The sequence below is a fragment of the Mus pahari genome, chromosome 5, assembly GCF_900095145.1.
Source record: "Mus pahari chromosome 5, PAHARI_EIJ_v1.1, whole genome shotgun sequence".
Taxonomy (NCBI): domain Eukaryota; kingdom Metazoa; phylum Chordata; class Mammalia; order Rodentia; family Muridae; genus Mus; species Mus pahari.
The window spans coordinates 42,145,030-42,171,867 of NC_034594.1; the positions used below are offsets into that span (position 1 = coordinate 42,145,030).

Sequence of the window (26,838 nt, forward strand, 5' to 3'; positions counted from 1 at the left end):
CCAGCAACCACATGGTGGCTTACAACCATCCGTAACAAGATCTGATGTCCTCTTCTGAAGTGTCTGAAGACAGCTACAGTGTACTTACATATAATAAATAAATAAATCTTAAAAAAAAAAAAGAACAGCAGTTATGACAGTTGGAGTAAGAATAAGAAGCCGAGAGCTCACAACTTGAACTACGAGTGTGAAGTAAACAGAGAAAACTGAAGTAGTAGGACTGTGTTAAGCTCAAATCCCACCCCCAGTGATGCACTTCCTCTGTTAAGTCTGCTCCATCTAAACCTCCCCAAACAGTGCCACCAAGGGCCAAGTGTTCAGATGCCTGTGACTATGGCAGGCCTTTCTCATTCGAACCACCACAAGAGTCTCAGTGTTAATTGCAATATAATGCAAGGAGCCATTTCTCTGAGAAAACCTGAGCGATGCTCTGTTCTATGGGCATAGGAATAAGTCATTAAGAGTCATTTTAATGCTATGTCTATTTAGCAGGGTAATAATACTGCGTTCTCCCTTAGGACCTATAACCTATATAGACACAAACTCTTAGTCTGTTTAACAGTGCCAGGTATGGATCACAATCTTGTGAATCTGGCCTTAGACCTAAGAAAATGGATGTAACTACAACATTCATGCCACTATTGTGCCAGTGGGCATATTTTGTCCGTCATTGTGGTAGCTTTCAGGGTTCACAGCTGGATAATAATTAAGGACTGTTTTTGTCTTCCAGCGGCATGCATGGTACCTTCCAGCACCATGAGAGCTAGCCAGTGGGGATGAAACTTTCAGGTGGATACCAGCTTGAGTGCTCCATGCTCTGTGACTCAAGTATGTGGTATCTGATGCAATAAGGTCTTACCACCAAGTTCTAGAGGGTAACTAAGAGTATTGGCAATAGCCTGTAATACTTGGAGGTGTATGTGCCTCTATTGGCCAACAGCTCCAAAAGAGGCAGTCCATTCCTAATACTGGAGTTTTACTTGCTAGCATGTGGTGATTAATTTTTGAAATAGTCATCATGAATAAAGTCAGAGACTTTCAACTTACAATTTCAGGTAAGTGTAGTATTGACAGAGAGCCATTCTAGTATTGGAAAGACATAAGGCATGGGACTAGTAATGAATATCACATGTGAGAGAAAACTGACCTGGTTTGTGTAGTCATCAGTAAGGAAGTTGAAGGAAGCTTTCATATACTCACTCAAAAGAAAAAAGGAAAGAAAAAAAATAGTGTACTAAGAGAGTATGAATTAATATTTCCAAGCTTAAGAAGTTAGCTAGATTTGTTCTTATTTGTTTTTAATGGTACCAATTTGTTTCAATGACCACATCTTCTCTCCCTACAACCTACTCCTTTTCAGATCCAACTACACAGTTTCCAAGTCTTTTGCTCTTCCTTTTCTCTCAGTTTTCACTGAAAACCTGGCTGAAATCAGCCACCAATACCCATGCAAGGACCTAAACATTACCTGGTCTTAAAAAAAATACCCTTTGCAAGCTAGAGAGATGGCTCAGTGGTTAAAAGTACTGACTGCCCTTCCAGAGGTCCTGAGTTCAATTCCCAGCAACCACATGGTGACTCACAGCCATCTGTAATGGGATCCAATGCCCTCTTCTGTGTCTGAAGATAGCTATAGTGTAATCATAAAAAATAATAATAATAAGTCTCTTTAAAAAAAAAAATTTTGCAAAGTCCTAAGTCCTTTAGCCTTAGCCATGGGCATAGACATGTACATGGACAGAAGGTTAGATGGAGATATGTATATGTATATGTATTCTTTGCTAGAATCTGGCATGGGCGACCTCTAGTCCAAGTAGCAGTAGAACCTTATTTCTACCCAAAAGTCTTTGCTGTTGTTCACACTCTTCTCAGTTTTGTAAACTTCTGGGTTCCAACAAGAACTACCAGGCTCAGACTACAGTGTCCTGGGCTTCTTACAGCCCACTCCTCCAAGCTCTTTCAAATTCCTCCCCAAAACCATTTTCAAGGCTTAGACACCTCGGTCAGGAAGTCACCTCGGTCAAGAAGTCACAGCAACAAACACTCTGATGACCAATTTTCTGTCTTACTTTTACATTGCTGTTGTAAGGGAGGAATGAATTACTTCACTCATGGTCTCAGAAGGCTCTGCTCACGGTACCTGGGACCCACACACTTGAACACAACATCACGGGGCTGGGTTTAAGGGACAGGGAGCAAACCAGAGACTGACCTGAGATACACAGTGTTAAGTTCCTACTGTTCCAACTGACCTGGAATACACAGTGTGAGCTCCAGATGACCTGGGATACATAAAATACCAAGAAAGAAAAAAAACAGGGAGAGAGAGAGAGAGAGAGAGAGAGAGAGAGAGAGAGAGAGAGAGAGAGAGAGAGAGAAACAGCTTCTGATTAAATGAAATAAATTTATACTGTAATAATCCCACTGTGGGTACAGTGGTTTCAATACAATTTTTCAAACTTAAATAATATAGCTTAAGCCAATTTGATAGTAATTTGTTAGGCTAGCCATAAAGATCATGAATATATCTTCTAGAATCATTGATAAAATAGATTAAAAACCTATTTAAGAAAAAGGAACCAGGCAGTGGTGGCACAGGCCTTTAATTCCAGCACTTGGGAGGCAGAGGCGGGTATATCTCTGTGAGTTTTAGCTTAGCCTGGTCTACAGAGCAAGTTCCAGGATAGCCAGGGCTACACAGAGACCCTGACTTTGAATGGGGATAAAAGGAAGCTGTGTATAATGGCATATATCTGTAATCCCTGGACTTGGGTGACAGAGTCAGAGGCCCACTTGAATACATTGTTTCAGGACATCTAGAGGTACATGGTAAAACCTTGGTGTTATAAAAATAAAACCTAAGTGGGCACAGTGGCTTATTCCTGTAACCCCAGAATACAGGTGAGAACCTGGACCACACACCAAGTTGCAGGCCAGTTTGGGATGCAGAAGGACCCTGTCTCAGAGACCAGAAACAAACAGGGAGAAGTTCTTACCCTGGATCAGGAGTTTTCATCACTGTCCAGCTAAAGAAAATAATTAGTAAAAGCAAGGCTACTTCACAGCAAGATTTATTAATACATCCAAAAGAAAGAAAGAAAAATCATTTTGTCACACTATATACAGATAATACATACAAGTGTTTTATACACATATTACATCAGTTTTTACACAAGAAAAATATACATAAAAATGTAAACTTTTGTATACAAAAACCCTTAAACAAATTAAACAAAGACCAGATAACAAAAGGAGACCAATCCATTATTATTTCATCAAATTTTTAAAACAGTAATACAGTACATTCATTGAGATATATATATGGAAAATGTGAACCATCTCTTCCTGTTTAAAGGGAAATCACAAACCAAAAGCCCAGCCATCTCCCCAGATGTGTCCTCCCACCAAAACCACAGGCAACGCCTAGGGTAGGCCTCTCCAAAGCCTGCCAGCCTCCTTGTACTCTGCAGAAACGAGTTGCCCCCCCGGTGTACATGCCTGGAACTGAGTGGCAGCCATGACGCACACGAGAGAAGGTGCTTGGTTTGTAAGTCCCCTTTAAGCAGCTGTCCTCCTGCCTATGTCCTGAATGTATGGCATATGGAGCATACAGTGTGCCAAGGTGGATGAGAATGCGGACTGCTAGTCCTTGCTACCATGCAGTTACTTTGTTAAAAGATGTTTTAGACTGTCCAGCCTGCCTGCCCTTTCCTGGTTTCCAATGGCTACCTCCCACCCCTGATTTCCCACTGCAACCTGGTTTCAGTTTACCCTTGGGCAGCTGGTTAGTTAGTGCTTTCTGTTAAAGGCCAGTTCTGACATCGTTCCCAGTGAGCTATTCTGTGAAATGTTTCCTCAGGAAGGCTCAGGGTTGCCCTGCTACCTTTCTCTCCCTCAGTTCTCCAGGTGTAACCTGCTGCCAGCTCCTCACAGACAGCAACAGCAGTTAACAGTTTTGTCTTGATGTTCTTGCATTTGGTATGGAAAACTGATGGACCAATAAGAAGATATCTTGTGGGGAAGGGTGGTGGGAATGAAAGCTGTGCCGAGTACGTGCAACTTAAGAGTGCTTTCAAAAAACAAAAAAAAAAAAGTAAGATGTTTAAATAAATGGGAAATAAACTATGCCTAAGACAGCATTATGAGAACCATCTTCTTTCCATGGTGAATTTGGAACAAGGCAGAACAACAACTAGATGATCTATTTCCCTGCAGCAAGAAAGGAGTTAGCTTCCCCCAGGCAAAATGATCGAAATGATCATTATTTATTAATGAAAGGAAGAGGCAAATTGGTGAATTAAGTTGATCAAGGACATGGTGGATGACACACACCAATGGCAATACTAGGACTGCTTTAAAACTGAGATAAACAAACTGGATTGTGGTTCGTCACTGTTTCAGAGAGGGGATGGATACAAAGCACCCCATGGGTGGTGATTTAAAATGACAGTCTCCCTTACAGTTATACAGACACAACAATCAAAGGAATAGGAAGCTAAATAAATAGTATGTGGCTGTCTTTAGATGAGACCTTTAATGTTCTTTAAATAATTCTTGATAATGTCTTTTAAATCATTACATACAAGTGCCACTGCAGTGGCGATATTCCAGTAGGGCAGCATTTTGCTAAATGTAAAAGATTGCCATAGAACTCATACATATACACGTGTATGTACAGTTATATCAACACTATTTATATACATATATCTAGAGAGCAACATTTCATTGCTTTTGAATATCTCTATGTCCACTCCCACAATATATCCTGGAGACATACTGTGTGAGTATATACCAAAGTGTATGTACACATGCGCCAGCATGTATATATACACTTCTATCTGTGTGTGCATAAGAGCTTTAAAGGCACGATATAAAAGGGTGCAAGTTTTCTAGAGAGCTGCAGCGGAGTTAAATGAATGTCACACCTGTGAGAAAAGTCAAAAGGAAATCTAGCAGAATTCATTACATAAGAATGCATTAGAGCATTTCATCATGAGAAACATGAGTCAGTTGTAGAACTCAAGAGGCTTCCATGTGACTCTGTATATACTTCGTTAAAATTCAGGTGGTAAATTTATATTTAAAACACAAAGCAAATCAAACTTTTTAAATGATAAGTGTGAAAATATACCTAATACTAATATCAATCATAAAGTCATAATTTATGTTTTTTTCAATGTAAGTAAAATACTCCAAAGTTACCTAAGTTAAAAAATTGAAAATTAACTGTTTGAATGTTGGCTTTTTATTTTTGATAACTACCCAATTCTTAAGAGAAAATATTACTGAAAGCAGTATACTGTGGGGGAAATGTCCTTGATAAGGCCTGTGAGTGACAGCTGAGATATTCACGCCAAGGTGTCTAGTAAGAGAACTAAATAGGAAAAGGGGAACATCGCGGTTGGGGCGTGGCTCCACACATGCCCAGAAGGCCACCCTCAGGAGCGTGGCTCTACACATGCCCAGCACTTGGACAACAGACAACTTGGCAAAGATGTGTGATTGTTAAGTAATGAGAGAATACCTAGCAAAAATCTGTGAAAGAAGAGTTCAAAGATTCATTTGTGACCACTGTAATCTGTCATTGTGACTGTAATCCACAGGATTCCCACTTCAGCGTGCTTAATGTTCTCTACACTGTCGTCGTCGTCGTTTCCACTGGCTTCACTGGCTTGCCGAATAACCCAGAATTTCCCACAGATGCATAATCTTGCTTAGCAAAGGCTGTTAATCTATTATACACACACATTTTTAGGGAATATATGTATATAGCTTTATCTATACACACACATATACATACGTGTATATATAGATTTATACAAATGTATAAATAAACATAATACTTTTTCAATCTTTCCATTGACAAGGCAAGTTCACATTCAGCAAAGTGCCACCACATCCCATATACACATCTCTGTACAGATATAAACAAAGGGTCTGTTCTCACCCTTCAATAAGGGGGAATTGATTCTAGCAAATTCCATTAACCAGCAACTGAAGGGAGAAATGGCATCACTACAAACTCCCTTCTTTCATTTGCATGCATATGTACAAGAAATATGCAGATTTGTTAAAATCTGAAAGCAAGAATAAATGAAACAGGGAGATGCTACAAAAACACAAGTGTAAAAAACAACATGGAGAGCTTTCCTGGGTTTTGTCTGAACCTAAGATGAAGTAACTGAGGCTCCAGAGACAACTGCCAATTCAAGTGTGTTCCTGGGAGTTGTTCTGGCGTGCGTATCTAAGTATAGAGCTTTCATAGTAGAGTAAGTGTGCTGGAGCACTTGGCTCTCGTTGCCTGTCTCCGATCACCAGGTGCTCCAGGAAAGAGTGCACAGCAACTGACAAAGCTCCCAGGACAGGAATGTGTCTTTCTTTTGAGTTCCGCATGACTCAGGTAAGCACTGAAGGTAGCGGGATTTTTCCCACAGTCAAGAGGGTGGAGCTGGGCTGCCCCACTCCACGACCAATGGCACAATTCAGTTTCAAAACATATTTTGCAAACAACTGAAATCATACCAGCTTTGAAATATACATAGGGAAATGAGCCCACCAACTCTTTAAACAAGCAGCCCCTTCAAAGCTTCCTCATCAAGGCCTATGTTTTCTGAACTTGACCAAGAAAACATATTACTTTATTACTTGGAATATGAAGAAAATTTACTAGACATAATGTTTCAATAAATCTCTGGTCCCATCACTTCAAAAGATAAATGAGCTGTTACCTATCTAGATCTGTTTCTTTTTTCTCTCTCTCTTCTTTCTCTTTCTCTCTCTCTCTCCCTCTCTCTCTCTCTCCCTCTCTCTCTCTCTCATTTTTATGTTTATAACTACGAGGCTGGTCTTAGAATCTGCTTTTTTCTCATGTCACTTTAAAAACAGCATAAGTTAATTCAAAGGTTAATAGGAAATGCACATGATGTCAGAGCTAGCCTTTGAACATAATATAGCAAAGAATATGGCATGTTTATAAAATAGAAACAATGGGAAAATAACTCTAGTACCCTCAGCTAAATAAATCATTATCTCTATAATACATTCGGTTACCTTTCTATTTTTATACAAGCACACATTCATCTCTCACACACGTGCCCCCAATGTATATTTTTGCATGTGTGTAAAAACACAGACACATACATGCACACAAGTAATTTACCTCTATTTTTAAGTCACAGTGGGAATTCCTTAGTGAGGAGGGGGGTAAAACGTTCCTGAATGAGACACTGAGAACATTTAGATTTATTAATTTCTCTATTTTACCTCTCAACTTACAGAATAAACTGCAAATTAAAGAATAAATTCATAGGAAATAAAAGAGGTCTTAAAAACTTAAGTTTACAAATTCCAGCTACAGTAGTGGGGTCTTACTTGATCTATTTGCTTCTATTTACCCTGTAACTAAGTGTCTAGCCATCTTAAGTGTAAACCACAGATCATGTGCTAAAGAACATGATTCTCAACAGCTCTATGAACAATAATAAATGGTCTAAGGGTGTTCTACATTTTGAGGCCCCAGGTTATCCTTTTCTTTATATATCTGCAAGGTAGCAAAGGACAGCTATACACCTTGACACGGCAGAGATCCAGTGTAAAAAGGTGCGTCACTAGTTCNTTTTGTCAAAAAATAAAAATAAAAATAAAAAGAAGCTCATATATAATTTTAAGCTATTAAAACACATAGGCAACATAATTCATTACACTCAATACAGCTTTAGTATAAAACTTATAATTTATGAGGTGATGTTAATAGCATAAATTAATATACCTTTTCTCTTAAAATCTACAATAAGTATTCTGAAAGCTCATTGGGGAAGGAAGTTTTTAAATAAAAGTTTTAAAGCTGTGCATGATGGGAAAGGATTCTGTATGCTGAAGCTGAGATGAGAGCTGACGTAGAAAGAAGTCCTCGGCGCGACACCACGGGGCTGTGAGAGCAAACACTTCTCTCTCTGGAGCTCTCATCAATGAGGAGTCACCTTTAGTTTCTTTTAAAACTAGTTTCTTATTTTAAAAACTGCCCTAATTTCCGCAAGGAATCCCTGAGACATACTCCACACTAGACAGTGAGAAGAGCTATCACCGTTGAGAGGAACTGATTCAACCCTTTGGAACAGAGGCACACACTGTCAGCAGGTGTCAAGCTCTCCACCGAGTCAGCACTGACCCGCGGGAGCCGCCTGTACTACACGATACAGGCTGGAGTCAATCTGGGGCAAACAGTCTAAGTCCCCAAGGAAAGTGACGGTGTGGCCTTGAGCTGTACTGGTGCCTTCCGCCCTGCATGTTGAAACATTTCCCATGGGGAACTTGGGGTGCATATAGAGATAGGTCAGTGGTCCCCAGCTTAAAAAGCAAACAAACAAACAAACACATAAGAAGAACAATGAAACCAACAAAAGAAGATCCTAGAGCCTTTATCTCAGAGGGCTGCTTCTCAGACTAACTTAGGTCAGCCAAAGGTCATGCCGGATCTGCTCTTCAAACCACTCAGAGCGTTCCTGATACTCAGGAGCACGGGGTAAATGGAGTCACGACAATCTCTGAAATGCCACATCTCCTTTACTTGCTCCTTTCCACAGTGCGGAGGGGAAGCTAGCCAAGGATAAAGACTGGAGTGAAAACCCACAGGCTCCTACATTTACCCACAGCCGCAGCATCCATGACACTGGATCACAAGAGGCAGAAATGTCCTTCCTAACTCACTGGCCAGCAGATACCTGCCTCTGCTTTTCACAGACACCATATTATACAAATTTTGAAAAATTGCATTTAAAATACGGTTTTAGTTAAAGTGTGATTTTGGTTTCCACAAGAATATAATAACATAAGAAAGCTTAAATAAGCCAAAATATTAAGTCATTATTTTTCTTTTTTAATGAATTTCAGGGAAGAGTCAGTTATTTTTTTATTTGTTGAAAGGGGGAAAACAGTATATCTTCATGAGTGACTGTCTCCCATGAGATAATTTTGACATGAAGAATCCATAGACCAATGTGGGTAGCAGCAGAGGAAAAAAAATACAAGAGAACATTGATTCACTCCGACTAAATTCTCTTTCAAATATGTTTCTAAGTTTCCTCATTACACTGCAGAGTTGTGTTGACCATTCAACAAATCACTGTACTAGATTATCCTACACATGTCAGATAAAGAATCGAGTTTAATTTTTTTAAGTCTAAAAAGGAGACTAAAAAGTAAATACTTTAAAATTGTAATGAACTCCAAACCTATTAAACAGTTTAGTGTTAATATCCTCAATCCCACTCTGCAATGTCAAAACAATGCAGAGCCATGCTGAGAACTGCACTAGAAGAAGGCAGTGGTTTTAGACAGTCACTGCAGATGAAGCCCACCCACAACCACCCACCCACCCACGCCACCCAGGATGCAGAGCTGAAGGAACACACTGTAAGGGTCACCTCAGTGTGACTCAACTCTAGTGCCAACTTCTAAGAAGCCATGCGACAAGCCAACAGAAAACTGTTCTTTCAGGGCAAAGAAAGGCAACACTCAGGATGCCTGTGTCAGCAGGGACATGGCCCCTCCCTAACAGAGAACTAACTCTGCTGTGTGGACTGTGAGCATGGACTGAGAACGAGCTTTGGAAGAGTTTTAGTGTGACTCGCAGAGGGAATGATTCCCCGACCTTCAGGCGAGAGTCTGGTTTACTTTAAGAGATTAAACTTATAAATAGTTATTTGACAATATAAAATGATCACTTCTCAACTCCCTCTCCGATGACTATCTGCCTCTCATCAAACCATACTCTTCTCATAGAGGGGCATCAGACCACACTACCTGCCAACAGGGAACTGCTGCCATTTCTAAGCAGGAATTCCTCATACAATAGGCTCACTAGAGAAAAATCACCTTTGCTTTTCAGCAATGTGATGGTAACTACAAGATTTGTCCATTGCATAGTGTATCACTTGCTGGGCTACCTGTAACTGCCACTTACTGTCCTGAATTGTTCCCTAGCTGTGTAACCTACCCAGGTGTGAAAATTGCTAAGCCATTTCTACAGAAGAAAAAAAAACAGTGTCTTGAGTATTATTACTAAAATAACATTAACAATTAAAGGAGAGAAAGCCCATCTTCCTTTCAGGCACCAGAGATTACAGTTGCTGACATTCATATCCTCAGAGCACATATGCAGTCATTAACTGCAGCAACTTCCAAGGTAAATCACAGTAACACAATGAACTGGCCTTTATAAATGGTCCCAGAAACCTGCAGAGACAGAGGGAGCCTTCTTTGTTACTGTCTCTCGCGTACTGAACACTACACTAAAACTAGCTTCACCCCATTAGGACCTGTGTAGGGTTTGTGTTTGATTCCAGTATTGCCTTACCATAAGTGCTATGATTTCATATAAGCATTATAAAAGATGCTGAATTTTTCTTTGTATATTAATACCCACCTACTATTGAGAGACTAGAATTGTTTCAGCAACTAGAGTTGTGACAAAGTGGACAAACACCTCTGGGCTTAGAGACAGACAATCTCCCAACAGGGGGCTCACAAAAGCTAGAAAGAAGCAAATGATAGGCGTGGCTGTCTGCCCTGAAACAGAAGGGAAGTGTGCTATGCTGCTCATTCACTCTGTTATCAGTATCTCTAAGACTGTCCTTCCTTCAGCAGCCATCATGGGCATCTAAACAAAAGGGAACTTACTCAATATTTTTGGCGTGAAGCTGTAACTGGCAACATTCCTGATCACTTCATGCCTCCTCACTCGAAAGCAAAGAAGGGCTTTTAAATGCACATAAAACAGAAAATTGCAAACAATAAAAGGTGCAACCTACTGCAAACTCAGTTTTGACAACTAAACAATTTTCAGCAGCTAATATAGGGACACATAGCCAGTAACAGTCCAAATTGACTACTCCTGACTCTCCTCTCCCTGGCAAAGAAGAGCCGATAAGGAGAGGTCCAAGTGTGGCTCTGCCACAGTCTTCAGTTGATGCACACTGGAGACAAAATGCATTTTCTGGGAATACAGTTACCTAATGATGATTCTAGTGGGTTGTGAGAACAGCCTAGCAAAGAAAATGACACTTTTGAGGTGAGGCAACCACTCACTCTTACCCCATAACAGTTTACTAAAGTAAAAACCTACTGATATAGGTTCACAGGTCAAACAGTAAAAAAGCTGTTCTCCCAGTTCAGGAGAGAAGTTCATGGTGATACCAAATATAATTTTGTTTTGTGGCATAATTTATAATTTAGGAATTTCTTAATCTGCAAAAGAGGCAAAGCTATTAAAAATAAATGTTGCAATTAATTAACATGATTTTTAAGGAAAAAAAGTAAATACAAACCTATTTTGCCTCCCCAACTTCAGTAAATACAAAATAGGGCATATCATGATTTCATGTGACACTTCCCCTCCAAAAGCTCAGGCACATAGTATCTACAGAATGCCTGCTGATCACCATCATTCCTTCACAAGGCAGAGAATGAAAAGCCTTCAACAGAAGGGCCTGGTTAGACATAGCATGGCATGAAGAACACACACAGCAGAAGTCGGAAAACACATCCCAACCTTTACCTAGCAGGAAGGAGTTAGGATCAGACAGTCCCTGACAAAAGAATTACTGTACCACATCATTTAGAGATATGTTGCCTTACTTTTAAAAATATACATATGTAAATTAGGTTGAGCTCAGGTACGAACACCTAGTGGTACATGAAAGGACAGGGACCCATCAGCAAAGCCAGGCAGAGCATAAAGCTACACCCTGCTGTGGGAGGGGAAGGCAGGCGGGCAGGCAAGAGGAAACCCCTCACACCAGTCCACAGCCACCAACTTACTGCACTACCCACAAAGAGTTTTACCCTAAACCTTGGTACACTAAAAAAAAAATATCCAATTTTACTTCATCCTAAGTACTTAAATTATTTTAAAAGTAAGTCAAATTATGTCTAATTTCCAAATTCTGCTTTGAAAGAATTGTTAAAATGTGTGTCCTTCTGATATTACACATCACTTCACAACTGGTACATGGATTCTACACATGTCCTCCACAGTTCACAAATCTCACCAAAGAATCACAACTGTAAACATGTAAAAACTAGGAGCCAATGATGGACCAAACAGGCCTAGCGTCAGCTTTCAAATCTATCTGGTTTAGCCTGCTTTTGCATACCAAACCATTTTCTTTCATTACTACCTACAAATGTGTTCCATGAGTGGGGAATTCTGAAACAAATGCACAAGGAAGAAGAGAGGTCGGGCGGGCGGGCGGGCGGGTGGGTGGTTGTGGTGACACTCCCTATTGTGACATGAGCTCAGTCCTGGAGCTCCTTTCCTCACAGGCTGATCTTAGTTAGCAAGGTGCTTCCACTCTGAGACCACCCCTCTCTGTTCAAGATGCTTTAGTCAACTCAGTAGGAAGAAGGATGAACCTTGCTAGGTAAGAGACAGAAAAGGGGGACGAGCCTTATGCTTATTCTGGGAATGAGGAAAGACAAGCCACAAGGAGTGAGCTACTGCACTGCACACAACACCCACGGGGTGAACAAGCAGGCCCAGGCAGTTAGGAGACTGTGTTCTTCCCAGCTAACAGATCATAGTTAGCAAGGGCATCCTAGCCTCCCTGTGGTGTTTGGCAGTTGGTCAGCGCTTCGATTTGTGTCCGTCCACCACCTGCTACACAGGGTCTCAACAGGACCACTCCATCCAGAACAGCCTATGGGAAACCTGGCTAGAGAATGGGAAGCATTATCTCAACACTAGGAGACAGTAAAGGGCACTGGTAATCTGAGGTATCTTCCACTTCTAGGACTTGCTGAAATAAAAAATAATAATAAAATTAAAATAAAAAATAAAATGATCAATCCTACCCAGTCACTGTGCTGAGCCACCAAAAAGCCCGCCAGGCCACACGGACCCGCCAGGAGGGAATGAGCACCAGTGCTAAGGAGCACGCGTGAACACTGACGCCAGGTCCACTGCACGGCCACCAGTTAACCGGGAAAGGGCGTCCCTCTAATCCCCATGTCATTTTTAAATCTTCTGTAGGAAAAGGGGAGAAGGATGTAAAAGAGGAAACAAAGAGAAAACACCGGGTTCCACTTGCCTGCCAGTACACAGACTCGCTCAGTTAGGGGTGGGGAAGGGGGGCGATGCATTATTGGTACTTGTAGCCGTGGCACCTGTTACAGTGAAGCCTGTAGGAGGGGCTATGGAGCTGTGGCTGGGCTGCAGGTCCTTAGGAATGCCACTGTGAGAACTCAGCTGGTGGCCGAAGGCTGCACTGAACTGCGGGAGTTGCTGCTTCGGAGAGGTGGAGGCCATTAGTTCAGCAGAAGGCCCCATGCCACTGAAGCTGGTCTGGGGTAACCCCGGAAGCACACTGGAACTGCTTGGGGTAACGGTGGCGAAGGCAGGCTGTGTGGTCTCTGAGTTGGACGTGGTGGGCGGCGTGGAGAGGGAAGTGGAAAGAAGATGTCCATCCGCGCCGAGGAGGTTGCTAAATGCAGAGGGGTCGCCAAGGTTGACGGGGAGATTCCCCCAGTGAGTCCTGGGGTTGACCACTCCTCCAAGTGGCACCTCGAGCTGTGTGGGGAGCAAGTGCTGCGCCATGATGGGCATCTCTGCCGAAAAGGTAGCTGCCATATTATCACCAGAGTAAGATGTGTGGGGAGAGGTGATATGGTCACTGTAGGGCGACGGCACGTGCTCACTATCATAATGGCTTCCATGGGGTGAGGAGTGTGAATGATCACTGCTGTATTGCTGTCGTGAGGTGATAAGGTCGTCTGCCTTGCTCAGCAGCTGGGCAGGATGTGGCCTCTGGGAGGCATGGCTGCCATCATGAAGGCCATGAAACTGTCCTGGGAAGGCTCTCTCCCCAAGTGCACTCTGGCTGAGCAGAGTGGCAGAAGTAAGGCCAACGCTGGCTGGGGCAGAGAACTGCCCCTGGATCTGCCCTGCCAGGGGTGTAGGTGGGTTGGACAGAGTAGCAGAATGGAGTAGGTTCTCGTCCAGCTCTAGACTAGAAAAGCTATCGTGCACTATACGTCCATTTAGTAGCTCCCCTAGGTCCGTGTTTACTTCTCGACTCAAGGACTGGATTCCAGAAGCATCAGTACCCGTGGAGAACACCCCCATTCCTCTATCTGACAACCCCTGAACGGGCACACCATCTGACTGGGAAAGTACCCCAATTGTACTCAGGCACTCGAGAGAAGTTACAGCTTGCAAGGCCCGCTCAAGCTCTTCGGCTTCTTCGGTGGTCGGGAGGAGGTCTCCATTCTTTCCTGCATCAACCAAAGCCGTGAAAATCAGTGGAGCTCACAGGCAGTTTATACAGCAAACACCACACATCTGAATATCTCACACTATCCTTTCACAAGGGTCCTTCTCGCCAGGCTTGGTGGTGCACACCTATAATCCCAGCACTTGGGAGGCCAGAGCAGATGGATTTCTGACTTCCAGACCAGCCTGGTCTACAGAGTGAGTTCCAGGCCAGCCAGGGCTCCATAGTGAGACCCTATCTCAAAAGAAAAAAAGAATCCTTTGTGAAAAGAAATGTTTCTTGAGATGGGATTAGAAGAAAATTAAATATTGATCTGCAGGACAATGAAATATTGATCCATCAACTCTCCTGGGATTTTAATTACCATCTTATTTATGTATGGCTAGAAATCTACCATGTGAAATGTCTTGTTTTGTTTGTTTGTCTGTTTGTTTGTTTATTTTCAGACACAATTTTGCTATGTAGCCTTGGCTGGCCTCAAACTCAGAGAGATCTGCCTGTCTCTGCTTACCAAGTGCCGAGGTTAAAGATGTGTGCTACCATTCCTGGCTCTGATAAGTTCTTTTGTTTATTTATGAATAGTCTTGAGTCTGTGTGAACTTTGGTCACACGTATACAGGTGCCTACAGTGGCCATGATGTTGATCTTGGGGCTAGAGGCACAAACAGTAGTGAGTTGCCAATATGGGTGCTAGGAACTGAGCTTGGGTCCTCTGGGGGAGTGCACACACTCAACTGAGCAGTCTCGCCAGCCCTCAGAGCGTTAATTTCTTTTTTCGAGACAGGGTTTCTCTGTATAGCCCTGGCTGTCCTGGAACTCACTTTGTAGACCAGCCTGGTCTCGAACTCAGAAATCCACCTGCCTCTGCCTCCCGAGTGCTGGGATTAAAGGTGTGAGCCACCACGCCCAGCTGAGCGTTAATTTCTTAGGAAGTCTAAAAGGCTGCCAATTAAAAGTTCAATGTCCATTTGATTATACATATTTTTCACTTAAAATAATATTAGTATCATTAACCTAAAGAAGTGAAGGCTGTATAGAACAAGACAGGTAAATATTACTTTGTCTTCACCTAGATTCTTCCAACTAGAAATGAAAACAAAAATAATGGTAAACTCTCAGTTTCCTTCATAAGTTAGCTTTCTTCTTCTTTTCTAAGATTTACTCTTTCTAATTAGGAGCTATGTATGCTGGTTGACAAGTGAGTGCAATATCTGTGGTGTCCAGAAGGGGGTGTCAGATCCCTGAGAGCTGTAGTGAGCAACCTGATAAGGACACCAAAAGGGTCCTGGCAACAGAGGCATCTGGTCCTTGAGTTGCCTTACACAGTACGCTTGCTTGCTCTGTGTCCTCCGTGGCCGGGCATGGTGGGGGCACCTTTAATCCCAACCCTTGCTGGGGTACAGACTTGTGTCACCATGCCAGGCTCCAAAGACAGGTCAAGCTGTAAAAAGACTCTAATACACTTCTCTTTACAAATAAAAAATATATTGAATAGCACTGTCAAAACATTAAGGAAAACTACTCATTTTAATGGAACAAAATTCAATAGCTATTAAAGCATCAATGCACTAAATATCTAGTATGAGTAACTAAACTCCATATTGCCCACCTTCTGAAAGGAAAACAGCTTGAGGGATGTTTGTTTCTTCTATTTAGTGACAGGAATGTTATAGCAGGGAAAACATTTCAGATATGCTGCAAAAGGCTATTGTATTAAAAAAAAATAATAGTGAAATGGCCAGTAGGATGGGCCAGCGGGTGAAGGTACATGCCACACAGGCTAACAGTCTGAGTGTAAGCCTGGAGCAGCCCATGTAAGGACGGGAGGAGAGAGCTGTCCCCTACCCTCCACATTCATGCATGCTTGTACACAATCACACACACATCATACATAGCAACAATAATTATTATTACTATTATTTCTAGGATGGTTTCAGCGACACTGGGTATAATTCCAGTAAACCAGAGCTGAAACAGGAGAATTGTGAGTTCAAAGTTAGCCTGAATTATGTGGAAAGAGCCTATCTTAAAAACCCCCAAATAAACTAAAACTCATTTCTCTTCTTAAGAACCATGTCTGGATCAGTTCCTTAAGTAAAGCACTGACCATACCTTCAAAGAAATCAAAGTCCTGTAAATCATCCGGCAGCCGAGGCAGGACGTCTGCAAAGTCTTCCTGGTTCAATTCCAAGTCGTGCGGAATGTCAGTCATCTCGTTGGCAATGTCATCCGGCAACTCATCAGCACTCAGCTCGGGCGTGGAAGGACTTCTGCAGAGACAGGGCAGCTAGTCTCCAGACACCCACACGGCAGTGTACCTCCCCTCAGCGAACGCCCCTCAGACGCTCTAAGCATTCAGTACAAAAAGGAGATGGCAACGCCTTCCAAGCTGGTAGTGGCACATGCCTGTGACCACACACTTGGGGACAGAAGGCTAGAGAGTCAGAAGTTGAGCTCACCCTCAGCTGCACGGTGAGGTGAGGATGTCTGGGAATATACAGGTCTCAAAAAAAAAAAAAAAAAATTTTCCCTCACTTTATGAGAAGGAAATTTGAAGACAGGACATTGCAGAAAGACACGCCTCACTATCTGTAGCCACGAGTTCCTACGGCCTTTACCCATGATTAAGACGATCATTACTAGATTATACTTTCACTTCAAATTAGTAAAATTAATCACTATTGAGTGTATCTATGTTTTAGTAAAATTTCAAATCTGATCAAGATAATAACTTTAAAAATGAAATAAATGGACAAGAATTAACTGAAATTCATTCGATCAAAATGTTTGTCTGCCAAAATTTTAAAAACTCATATTACTAATTAAATACTTTTAACATGTGTAATTTTAGTTAAAACAGAACCTGAGTGAATAAAATTAAATTATCAATTTCAGCATCCATTTTCTTTGCTATAATAAGAAACTGACATTGATAAATGTGTAACAAAAACTTAGTCAGACACTGGTAAAATCTGTACATGCCACTGTTCAAAGAGTTTTAAGCTGAGATGCTCAGGGGCTGTGGTGGGTTAGTAGCATCAGGACCACAAGAGGGCAGCTGTTCTGAGACCAGACCATGCAGCCCCATGGCCAGCCACCACTCACCGCATCTGTGAGGCCTCCACTGGCAGTGAGACGCTGGTGGGCATGCTGAGGTTCCCTTGGGGCACTGCAGGGGGGATGGGTTTCTGGGGCCGACGAGGCCCCCGCCGTCTCTTCTTCTTGTGTTTTTTGGTAAGTGCAGGGGGCTTCGATTTTTTCCTAGGTTTCCTCTGTTGCTGGTGCTGAACTCTACGGGAGTTATCTCCTCTCAGGAAATTGTCCTTTGAAATGAACAGACCATTTTTAAGAACCTTCTCCACCCCCACTCCTGGTATGTTAGTGTGCAGCAAGGTGACTGGTAGATAGATGGTCATCCTCTATATACTTCAAGACCAGAAGAAAATTTAAAGTTTTACTACAAAGCAATGAGGAGTTGGGGCTGCAGTAGACTGCCAGCCCAGCATGTGTGGGACCCTGAGCTGGAGCCCCAGTACCACACAAAACCCGGTATGGTGGTGCACACCAGTAATCTAGGCCATGAACCAGAAGGCAGCAACAGGACGGGCAACCTGGGCTAGACAAGACCTTGCCTCAAAAAAAAGGAGTGAAATATTTGAAAGCTATGTTTCACCCAATGTAAATATTGTATAAGATGGAAACATCACATCATTCTAATGATAATTTTTATATACCAGTCAAAATAAATGTATCTAGGGCTGAAGATAATAAGTCTTGGTGATTAAGAACACTGGTTGCTCTTCTGGAGGGCCAGAGTCCCGTTCCTAGCACCCACACGGCAGCTCACGCCTGTCTGTAACTCCAGTCCAAGGGAACTGACTCCCTCTTCTAATACTCATAGGCATGAAGTACTCACGTAGTCCCTATATGTGCATGTGGGAAAACACTCATACACATAAAATAAAGTTAAATAATTATCTTAAAACCCTAAGATTATCTGGGAAAAACTTCACTATCAAAAATAATCTCTTAATACTATATATAATGCCTAAAACTATATATAATAAATAAACAAAACTTTTAACTTAATTCACAATTCACATTAATCTCTCTGGCCACTCTCCCCTCCTACCCCCCACCCCAGATATACTGCAATGGTGGAACACCACCTAGTATGTGCAAGTCTAGGGTTGGCCTCCAGCAAAGCCAACACACAAATGAGACATAAATACAACACTTGGAAATGAGTAACAGATTTTAAAGACATGGACAGATAAGGCCATTCTAGGCCAAAAGAAACAAGGACAAACGGACAAGTTAACTGGTAGAGGAGCTTGGAACTAGAGCATACACAATTCTGAATACGCTGATTTTAAACTTTAATAGGCAGTGAGACTTTTCCTTTTTCTTTCCATCTGGAGGAGTCACTTTTAAGGAGGAAACATGACAAACATGTGAAGAGATGAGCAGCCTGCTACCTATAGAGGGATGAACAGGTGGATGTCAAGGCGATATGTTGGGGAGGCAGAGACATGCATATCTCTCGACGTGGTTGAGCAGTCAGTTAAGCCAATCAGTGAGTTCCAGGCTCAGCAAGAGAAGCTGTCTCAAAAACTAACGGTGAGAAGAACTGAGAAAGACAGCCAACATAAATCTGGCATCTACACATGCAAGAGCATATACACATGAACAAGAGAATGACCTTCAGAGGCCACCTCAGCATTCAATAAAATAAATAAAAAGCAAAGGACTCATCAAGCTGAAATTCATTGGTTTATTCCATTATTTACCTATTTGCGTGTATGTCTGCATGAGTATACACAGTACACACACATGCCAAGATCAGAAGAGAATACTGGGTCTCTAGTAGCTGGGGTTGCAGGCATGCGAGATGCCCAACTTGTCATGTGGGTGCTGGCATCCAAACTCCAGTCCTGTCCTTGGAGTTCCTACATCCCTGCATGCGTGATCTACATTTCTGTTGTTGATAAGCCAGCCACTCTGCAGGACTCTTTGACAGCTCCCGCTACTCTAAGACACTGTATTCCAGCAATGTACATTTGATACCCTGCCTGCAACTGAAGAGTGTTTGTGACTGCTGACACCTTACAGTTGCTGTCAGCGAGATGAGGGTCACATGGCATTATACACATACATATCAAATATGGTTACAGTTCATGCTGTCACTGTTTGAATTCAGTTATGCACAAACACAACGTGTAACAAAAAGACACAAAGAGCAGCAGGGACTGGAACCCACGACAGTGGGACAGACACTAATACTCAGGATGACCCACAACAAGCTGTGTTCTCAAAGCTGTGTTCCAGTAAAGGAGGAAAACCAAGTCGACTAAGCTGTATAATAGCTTCAGAACAAAGAAGCCAGTGCCCTTTGCATGTCAACCAATATAGCTGAGACTAGGAGGAAGAAAATTAAAAATCTGTATCTAAACAGCCTTTTAAAAGGTTCTTTTAATAGTTATAAAACAAAAACTCATCCAGCTTATCAAAAGCCATTGTATCTACAACTGGCAACATTATTTTCCTGGGGATATATAATACAGTGTTTAAATAGTCAATACCACTCTTTATTCTATGAATCCTGGGACAGCTTTTAACTAAATAGCTAAGAAGGCTGCAGACAGCAGCGCTTGGAAACTAGTACCATGAGATCAGATGTAAATCAGAGAAGACAAGGAAGAACAAAGCCAAGGCTTCTGAAAGGAATGCTGCGTGTAGACATAAGTATAGTCTCTGAAGTCCCATAAGTATGCTGCATGAAGTCACATAAGTATGCTGCATGTAGACATAAGTATAGTCTCTGAAGTCACAGATTGATTTTTTTCAAGCCGGTGCTGAAGATATGGCAGAATGCTGGCGGAGCGTGTAGAATGCCCAAGCGTGAGGTTGTGTGCTTGTCATCCTACCACTGAAGATCAGAAGGTCACTGTTATGCTTAGCTGGATACCAAGATCAAGGCTAGCCTGGGGTACAAAAGATCCTGTCTCAAACTTCTACTACCAACAGGGAGAAAAAGGCCCACATTCATTCCTGTGAAGTCTTGCATGTATGTGGGGATGACAGAATAATAGCAACACAGTGAGCTGAGTCCTACACTGCTTTGAAAGTTGCTGGGCCCTCATCAACAAATATCTATGGAGTCATCAGTCAAAGTCTATGAAAGGGTTCAGAACCACACAGAGGCCTAGGGCGATGACCCAGCTGGTGTTGCTTAAGCACCAGACTGTGAGCACCACACGGAGAACTAGGCACAGCACCAGGCATCTATATCCCCAGCGCTGGGGAGGCAGAGACATGCATATCTCTCGACGTGGTTGAGCAGTCAGTTAGGCCAATCAGTGAGTTCCAGGCTCAGCAAGAGAAGCTGTCGCAGAAACTAACGGTGAGAAGAACTGAGAAAGACAGCCAACATAAATCTGGCATCTACACATGCAAGAGCACATACACATGAACAGGTGTATATATACACAAAAGCATATAGAAAGCTGAGTGTGGTGGCTCTCACACCTATAATCTTAATACTCAGGGAGAGCTAAGACACATAATTTATGAGTTCCAGGCCAGCTTGAGCTAGAGTGAAACCCTGCCTCAAAACAGGAACAACAAAACACAGAAAATTATTCTGCATTCATATAAAGCCTGAATAAAATAAGAAAAATGCCCTCATTTTAAATGTATTTTAATTAAATAGAAAAGTAAGTACTTGGGAGGTAGAAGCAGGAAGATCTCTGTGAGTTCAAGGCCAGCTAATCTACAGATCAAGTTCTAGGTCAGCCAGGGCTACACAGAGAAACTCTAGTCTTAAAAACCTAGAAGGAAAATAAATCCGATATTTCTGTATAAAGTTTAGTTTAGTATTCATGATGGTTTGCTTGGCCCAGGGAGTGGCACTGTTGGAAGGTGTGGCCTTGTTGGAGTAGGTGTATCACTGTGGGTGTGGGCTTTAAGACCCTACTCCTAGCTGCCTGGAAGCCAGTATTCTGTTAGCAGCCTTCAGATGAAAATGTAGAACTCTCAGCTCCTCCTGCACCATGCCTGCCTGGATGCTGCCATGTTCCCACCTTGGTGATAATGGACTCAACCTCTGAACCTGTAAGCCAGCCCCAAATAAATGTTATTTTTATAAGAGTTGCCTTGGTCATGGTATCTGTTCATAGCAGTAAAACCCTAACTAAGACAGTATTCAAATTTTTCAAAACATGACCCTAAAAACGAACTAACCAAAAAAGTTCTTAGTAAGGCCAAAGTGTTAACAAGAGAACAGACCAGAAAGTCGGCCTCTCTGCCTAACAGTACCCTTAGCTAATGGCAAAGCCAGAGCTGCAAACCAGTTGCCTGGTCCATGATACCAAGGCATGCTCAAACTACACCATGCTCAGAGAACACTTTATGCCTTGCCTTCCTTGGCCTTGTGGTCCAGAAGGTATACAGCACAGTATTTTGTGACAACTGCTTGATAAATGAATATAGCTCAGGTCTGAGGGGTTTGTTTTCCATGCTGGCATCAAACCCAGAATCCATTCATGACAGACAAATACCCTTCTGCTAAGCTACAGCTTCACCCCAAATCAATCCAATTTTAAATAATTACGTAATTCAAATATTTGACTAATTCAAATGTGTCTCTTCTCCAAATTATTCTAAATTAATTAGGGTTCACAAGACCAACATTAACAAAAGCAATAATTAAGTTCAACAAAATTATAGAAAGGCTTGGTATTTTGCCTAAACTTTAAATATCCAGATCATTCCCAGAACTGCATATAAAAAAACAAAACTGAAGGCAAAGATGGAGTTCATAAAACCTGCTATGTATAAGAAAATACATTTGTACTACTGTGCGTTTATGAATGAGACATAAAGAATATGGATGGATGATTTTTAAAAAGCATCTTATCTAAGTAATAACAGGTTTGGTACTTCTCTCTCTCTTTTTTTGGGGAGTGTGTGGGGGGGGTTATAGCCCTGGCTGTCCTGGAACTCACTCTGTAGACCAGGCTGGCCTCAAACTCAGAAATCTGCCTGCCTCTGCCTCCTGAGTGCTGGGATTAAAGGCATGCGCCACCACGCCCAGCTCCCCCCCCCACTGCCTCCCCAGTCTGGTACTTCCCATCTGAATCACTGACCATCAGTGTTTTGAGGGGTTTCGTTATTTGCATATGAAAAACCTTATGCCAGAGATTTAAACATCAGAATCTGGAAGGCTTCAAAACATGCACTTTTTGAGTGTCATGCCATCTTAGAACCTTACAGACTTGGGGTTTCTGGACTAGAAATATTCAAACTGTACTAAGAACTCTTTGAAACACTGGGGGTTTGGTTTTGTTATGAAAAGGCCTCGGGGGCTGGAGAGATGGCTCAGTGGGTAAGAGCACTGACTGCTCTTTCCTGAGTTCAATTCCCAGCAACCACATGGTGGCTCACTACCATCCTCAGATCTGAAGACAGCTACAGTGTACTTACATATAATGAATAAACCTTTAAAAGGGGGGGGGGGCTCAAATTCAGGGGTCAATACAACATTTTGAAAATTTTTAGGCAAAGGCAACACAGCATAGTGTTTCCAGTACTGAAAGCACTGTTTGTTCAGAACTTCATTAGTGCCTTATTTCCTAGTAGAAATAGTCACCAGCAGTTTAAAAGCCCCAACTGCAGGGCACAAATGCTAAACTTACCATCTTTTTGGCATGTTCTTCACACAGGGGCGTCTGGTGTGTAATGTCAAACACTGGCACAGAACACTGCTGTCCATCTGCAAACTTGGCAGTGCAGCTGGAGAACAGCTGCTGAGAGCGGTTCAGGAGGATGTCTGGGGTTTGCAGTCAGGAAGAAAACACACTCAAATAGTTTAACTCTTTGTGACTGAATAAAATCTGTTACTCTCCTTGTGGTTTACAAGCAAAAACTGCACTGCCTATACCAATTCAACAAGGAAAAATTCTGATGGGGTGTCTTTAGCTAACAGACTCTTAGGCAAATCTCCTTTATGGCCATTTGGAATCAACTTCTGTAACGTGAATAAGCAATATCACTTTCTTGTTAACACCTTCCTGAAATCCCCGCTAAAAAGACTGTTCTAAAATCAGCAGCTGATTTTTTTTTTCTTTTAGGTATTTTCTTTTATCTGTGTATGAGTGTTTTGCCTGGATGTTTATGTGTACAGCAAGTATCAACCGCGCTGGAATAGATGACTGTAAGCTACCATGTGAGTTCTGGGAATGGAATTCGGGTCCTTCAGAATAGCAGAAGCAAGCCTCTTAACTGACAAGCCCCTCTCCAGCTCCTAAAATCAGCATTTAAAAAGAAAACTTTCTCTTAGACTACGCACCAAGGAGAATGAAAATTTCAGTAAAAAACCCACCTGTCCAAGGTTGAATTTTTCATTACCCACCTGTCCAAGGTTGAATTTTTCATTTACAGAACCAAAATAAAACTCACAAATTAATGACAAAAATTAACTTGAAAGTCTTATTGAAAATTGAAATGTCTAGGGCCTTTGTTCTGCTGTTTTTTAGATAGAGTCTTGCTATATGGCCTAAGTTAGCCTTAAACTCATGACTATAGAGTAAGATCACCTCAAAAGACCAATCAATCAATCAGCCAGTCAATCAATAAAAAGACAAAGAAAGGCTCATCTGTTAGCCGCTGAACTGTTCCATGTTTGACCTCTGGGCTGAGGGCAGGGCTTGTCAGCAAGCATGAACACAGCAAGAGACCGTCCATTCAATTTCCAGTACCACCCCCCCCACAGAGATTTATTTCCTATTTAGAAAGTCTATGTAGGTTTCCCTTCTGGTTTAGACTGGTTATATATAAACTAAACTGCCTGGGAAGACTCAATGTGAAGGACAGAAAGGAGGGCAGAAACGCAGTGTAGGAGCCAGCTGTGAGAGGATCTGGAGGTCACTGAGCCTCAGAGTGTGAAGCCAATCTGGGAGGCATGATGAGACCCTGTTTCTAGAGAGAGAGGGAGGGAGGGAGGGAGGGAGGGAGGGAGAAAGGGAGGAAGGAAGGAAGGAAGGAAGGAAGGAAGGAAGGAAGGAAGGAAGGAAGGAAGGAAGGAAGGAAGGGAGAAACACATTCATCCTGAATCACTATTACAGATTTGTAATTCCAATATCTAGGAGGGTGAATCAAGTTTCAGGACAGCTAGGGTTACATAGTGACATAGTGGGGTTATAGCCTATTTTACTATATCTCAAATAAATACAAAATGAAGATTGCAAATCAGCTCTGCGTAGAAGTCCAACCTCTCACTCTAGCATAGATCCTCATAGAGAATGAGATGTCCAACCTCTCACTCTAGCATAGATCCTCATAGAGAATGAGATATCTGTCCCTTCTCCACTTGTGAGACAGCAAAATAACACAGTGATGCGCTCAGAGTCTCTCCTTTCCAAATTCAGTGTAACGAAATAAAATATACAATGACATAATCAGGAACTGATTCAGGACTCTATGAAATTAGAAATTATGTAAAAATTATTCTGAACATGAAATAGCTTTTAGTTTACAAGCTTTATGGCCAGACATGGTGGTAATGTACACCAGGAATCTCAACAGTGAGGACACTGAGGCAGGGGAATCATGAGTTTGAGACCAACCTCAACTCTATAGTGAAGTTCTACTTCAAAAAGAATCGAGGCAGGGAGCACCCACTTGATTTTACAATGACGTACTGTGGGAGAGCATTTGCCTAGCGTGCAGAAGACTCTGTTCTACTCCCATGACCACTGAGGTTAAAGAACACAGCCTGGTGGCGGTGGTGCAGGACAGAAGTAGGTGGATCTCTTGAGAGTTCTAGGCCAGCCTGGTCTAAGTGAGTTCCAAGACAGCCAGGGCTACACAGTGAAATCTTCTGTCTTGAAAAAAACAAAACAAAACAACAAAAACAGCATGTGGCCCCCAAGGGCTTAGTACCTTCAATGGCTGCTTATTGCCGTGAAAAGGATACGCTGGAAACAATGTCTGGTGAAGGGAAGGGCCTGCTTTGTGCACTGTTCGCCCTTCACTGTTCCACTGCATGCTGCTGGCTCCACCTCCTTCAACTTGGTCTGGCGAAGGCTAGGGACAGAAAAATATAAAATTCATTTTAAATGCTCTAAAATTCAGGGTAATTTTCTTTAAATGTTGATCTCACTATCTTATTTATATGTGTGTGCATCCATGAACATAGCCACAGCAAGCCTGTGAAAGTCAGAACAACCCCAGGGGGCTGGTTCTCTCCTCTTCCGTGTAGGTTCTGGGGATCAAACACAGGTCACTGGGTTGGATGGCAAGCAGCACTACCCACTGCCCATCTCCATGGTCCCCAGGATAATTTTCTTGAACACACACACTCTAACTATCTTTATTATACACCTTTAATCCCAAACAATGAAGGTAAAGTTAATTTGTAGAAGGAAGCATCCATATTTGAAAGTGATATCTAATTGAGTGGCAGGCAAACTGAAGAATCAGAAAAAGATTTGACAGAATAGGATATGCACAACTCTCAAGAGACAGAGAGAAAAGAGAGGCTACTTAACAGAGAACAGAGCTGAGAGAGGAAAAAGGAGAGGGTAATTTTACTGGGACAGTTGTAGAGACAGGTTAAAGAGAGAACAAGTTAGACACAGGTGAAGACACAACAAGCCAGAGAAGGAGAAGGAACCAGAGGAGATTGGCAAAGTTAGTATGAGGCCAAGCAGAACAATTCAGTCAGAAGTTGAGAGAAGCCAGTTTGAATCAGTCAGCTTGGTGAAGAGCTTTGAGCCAGCCAGCTGAGTTGAACCAATCCCCCAGAGTTCAAAGAGAACTAGAAAGTTTAAGTTTATTCAGCAGTAAGTCTCAGAGGCTGAAAGAATTCGAGGCCTAGATAAGATTGTACGGAGGCTAGCAGCTTCCAGGACTAGGTCTAGGTTAGCAGACAGAGGCAGTAAGCCTTGGAGACAGCAATTATATCAGGTAAATAAAAATTATTTTTACAAACATCTTAGTGTCAAATGGGAAAGGGGATGTGAATATTCTGAAATGGTTTAAGCTTCATACATCCCTCATACATACATCCTTCAAAATGTGTTCACTTTGAAATACTTATAAGGCTTGCTAATTTTTTGCAATTCTATGATTCACTATTTGAATTCTATCTTAACTGAGATCGCTTGTTATATAAGCATTTAAACTTCTGTCTCATCTGTAAGCAATGTCTGCATTAGGCTCTACATAAAGCAGACACCGGGAGGCAAGTCTACAGCAGTAGCACTAGGAAGGTGACAGCGGCAGGAGGAGCGGGAGCTCAGGGCAGCTCTGGCTACGAGACTCTCTCAAAACACAAAGACTTCTTTTTTGTTTGGGGGGGGGGGGGTCGAGACAGGGTTTCTCTGTATAGCCCTGGCTGTCCTGGAACTCACTTTGTAGACCAGGCTGGCCTCGAACTTAGAAATCCTCCTGCCTCTGCCTTCCAAGTGCTGGGATTAAAGGCGTGCACAAAGACTTCTAAGGACCAGCAAGATTAGGTAAAAGTGCTTGCCCTAAATCTAGAGTCTGAGTTTGATCCCTAAAACATACA

At 42.2% G+C, this 26,838-nt stretch overlaps 1 protein-coding gene across 5 annotated transcripts in view; it reads right to left on the minus strand.

Annotated features, from left to right (window-relative positions):
• Positions 1 to 3,056: 3,056 nt before the first annotated feature.
• Ino80d (INO80 complex subunit D) overlaps positions 3,057 to 26,838 on the minus strand; it is a 67,559-nt gene continuing 43,777 nt past the window's right edge. For 3 of the 5 annotated variants that reach the window (XM_029538371.1, XM_029538373.1, XM_029538372.1), the window contains exons 8-12: positions 25,243 to 25,352; positions 22,964 to 23,097; positions 17,373 to 17,590; positions 16,380 to 16,537; positions 12,896 to 14,268 (exon numbers count right to left, since the gene is read on the minus strand). In XM_029538371.1, coding sequence (XP_029394231.1) covers positions 13,106 to 14,268; positions 16,380 to 16,537; positions 17,373 to 17,590; positions 22,964 to 23,097; positions 25,243 to 25,352 — 1,783 coding nt within the window. In that variant the 3' untranslated portion in view covers positions 12,896 to 13,105. Of the gene's footprint in view, positions 14,269 to 16,379; positions 16,538 to 17,372; positions 17,591 to 22,963; positions 23,098 to 25,242; positions 25,353 to 26,838 lie in introns of all 5 variants that reach the window. The other 2 variants (XM_029538374.1, XM_021197702.2) reach the window with 1 other exon arrangement.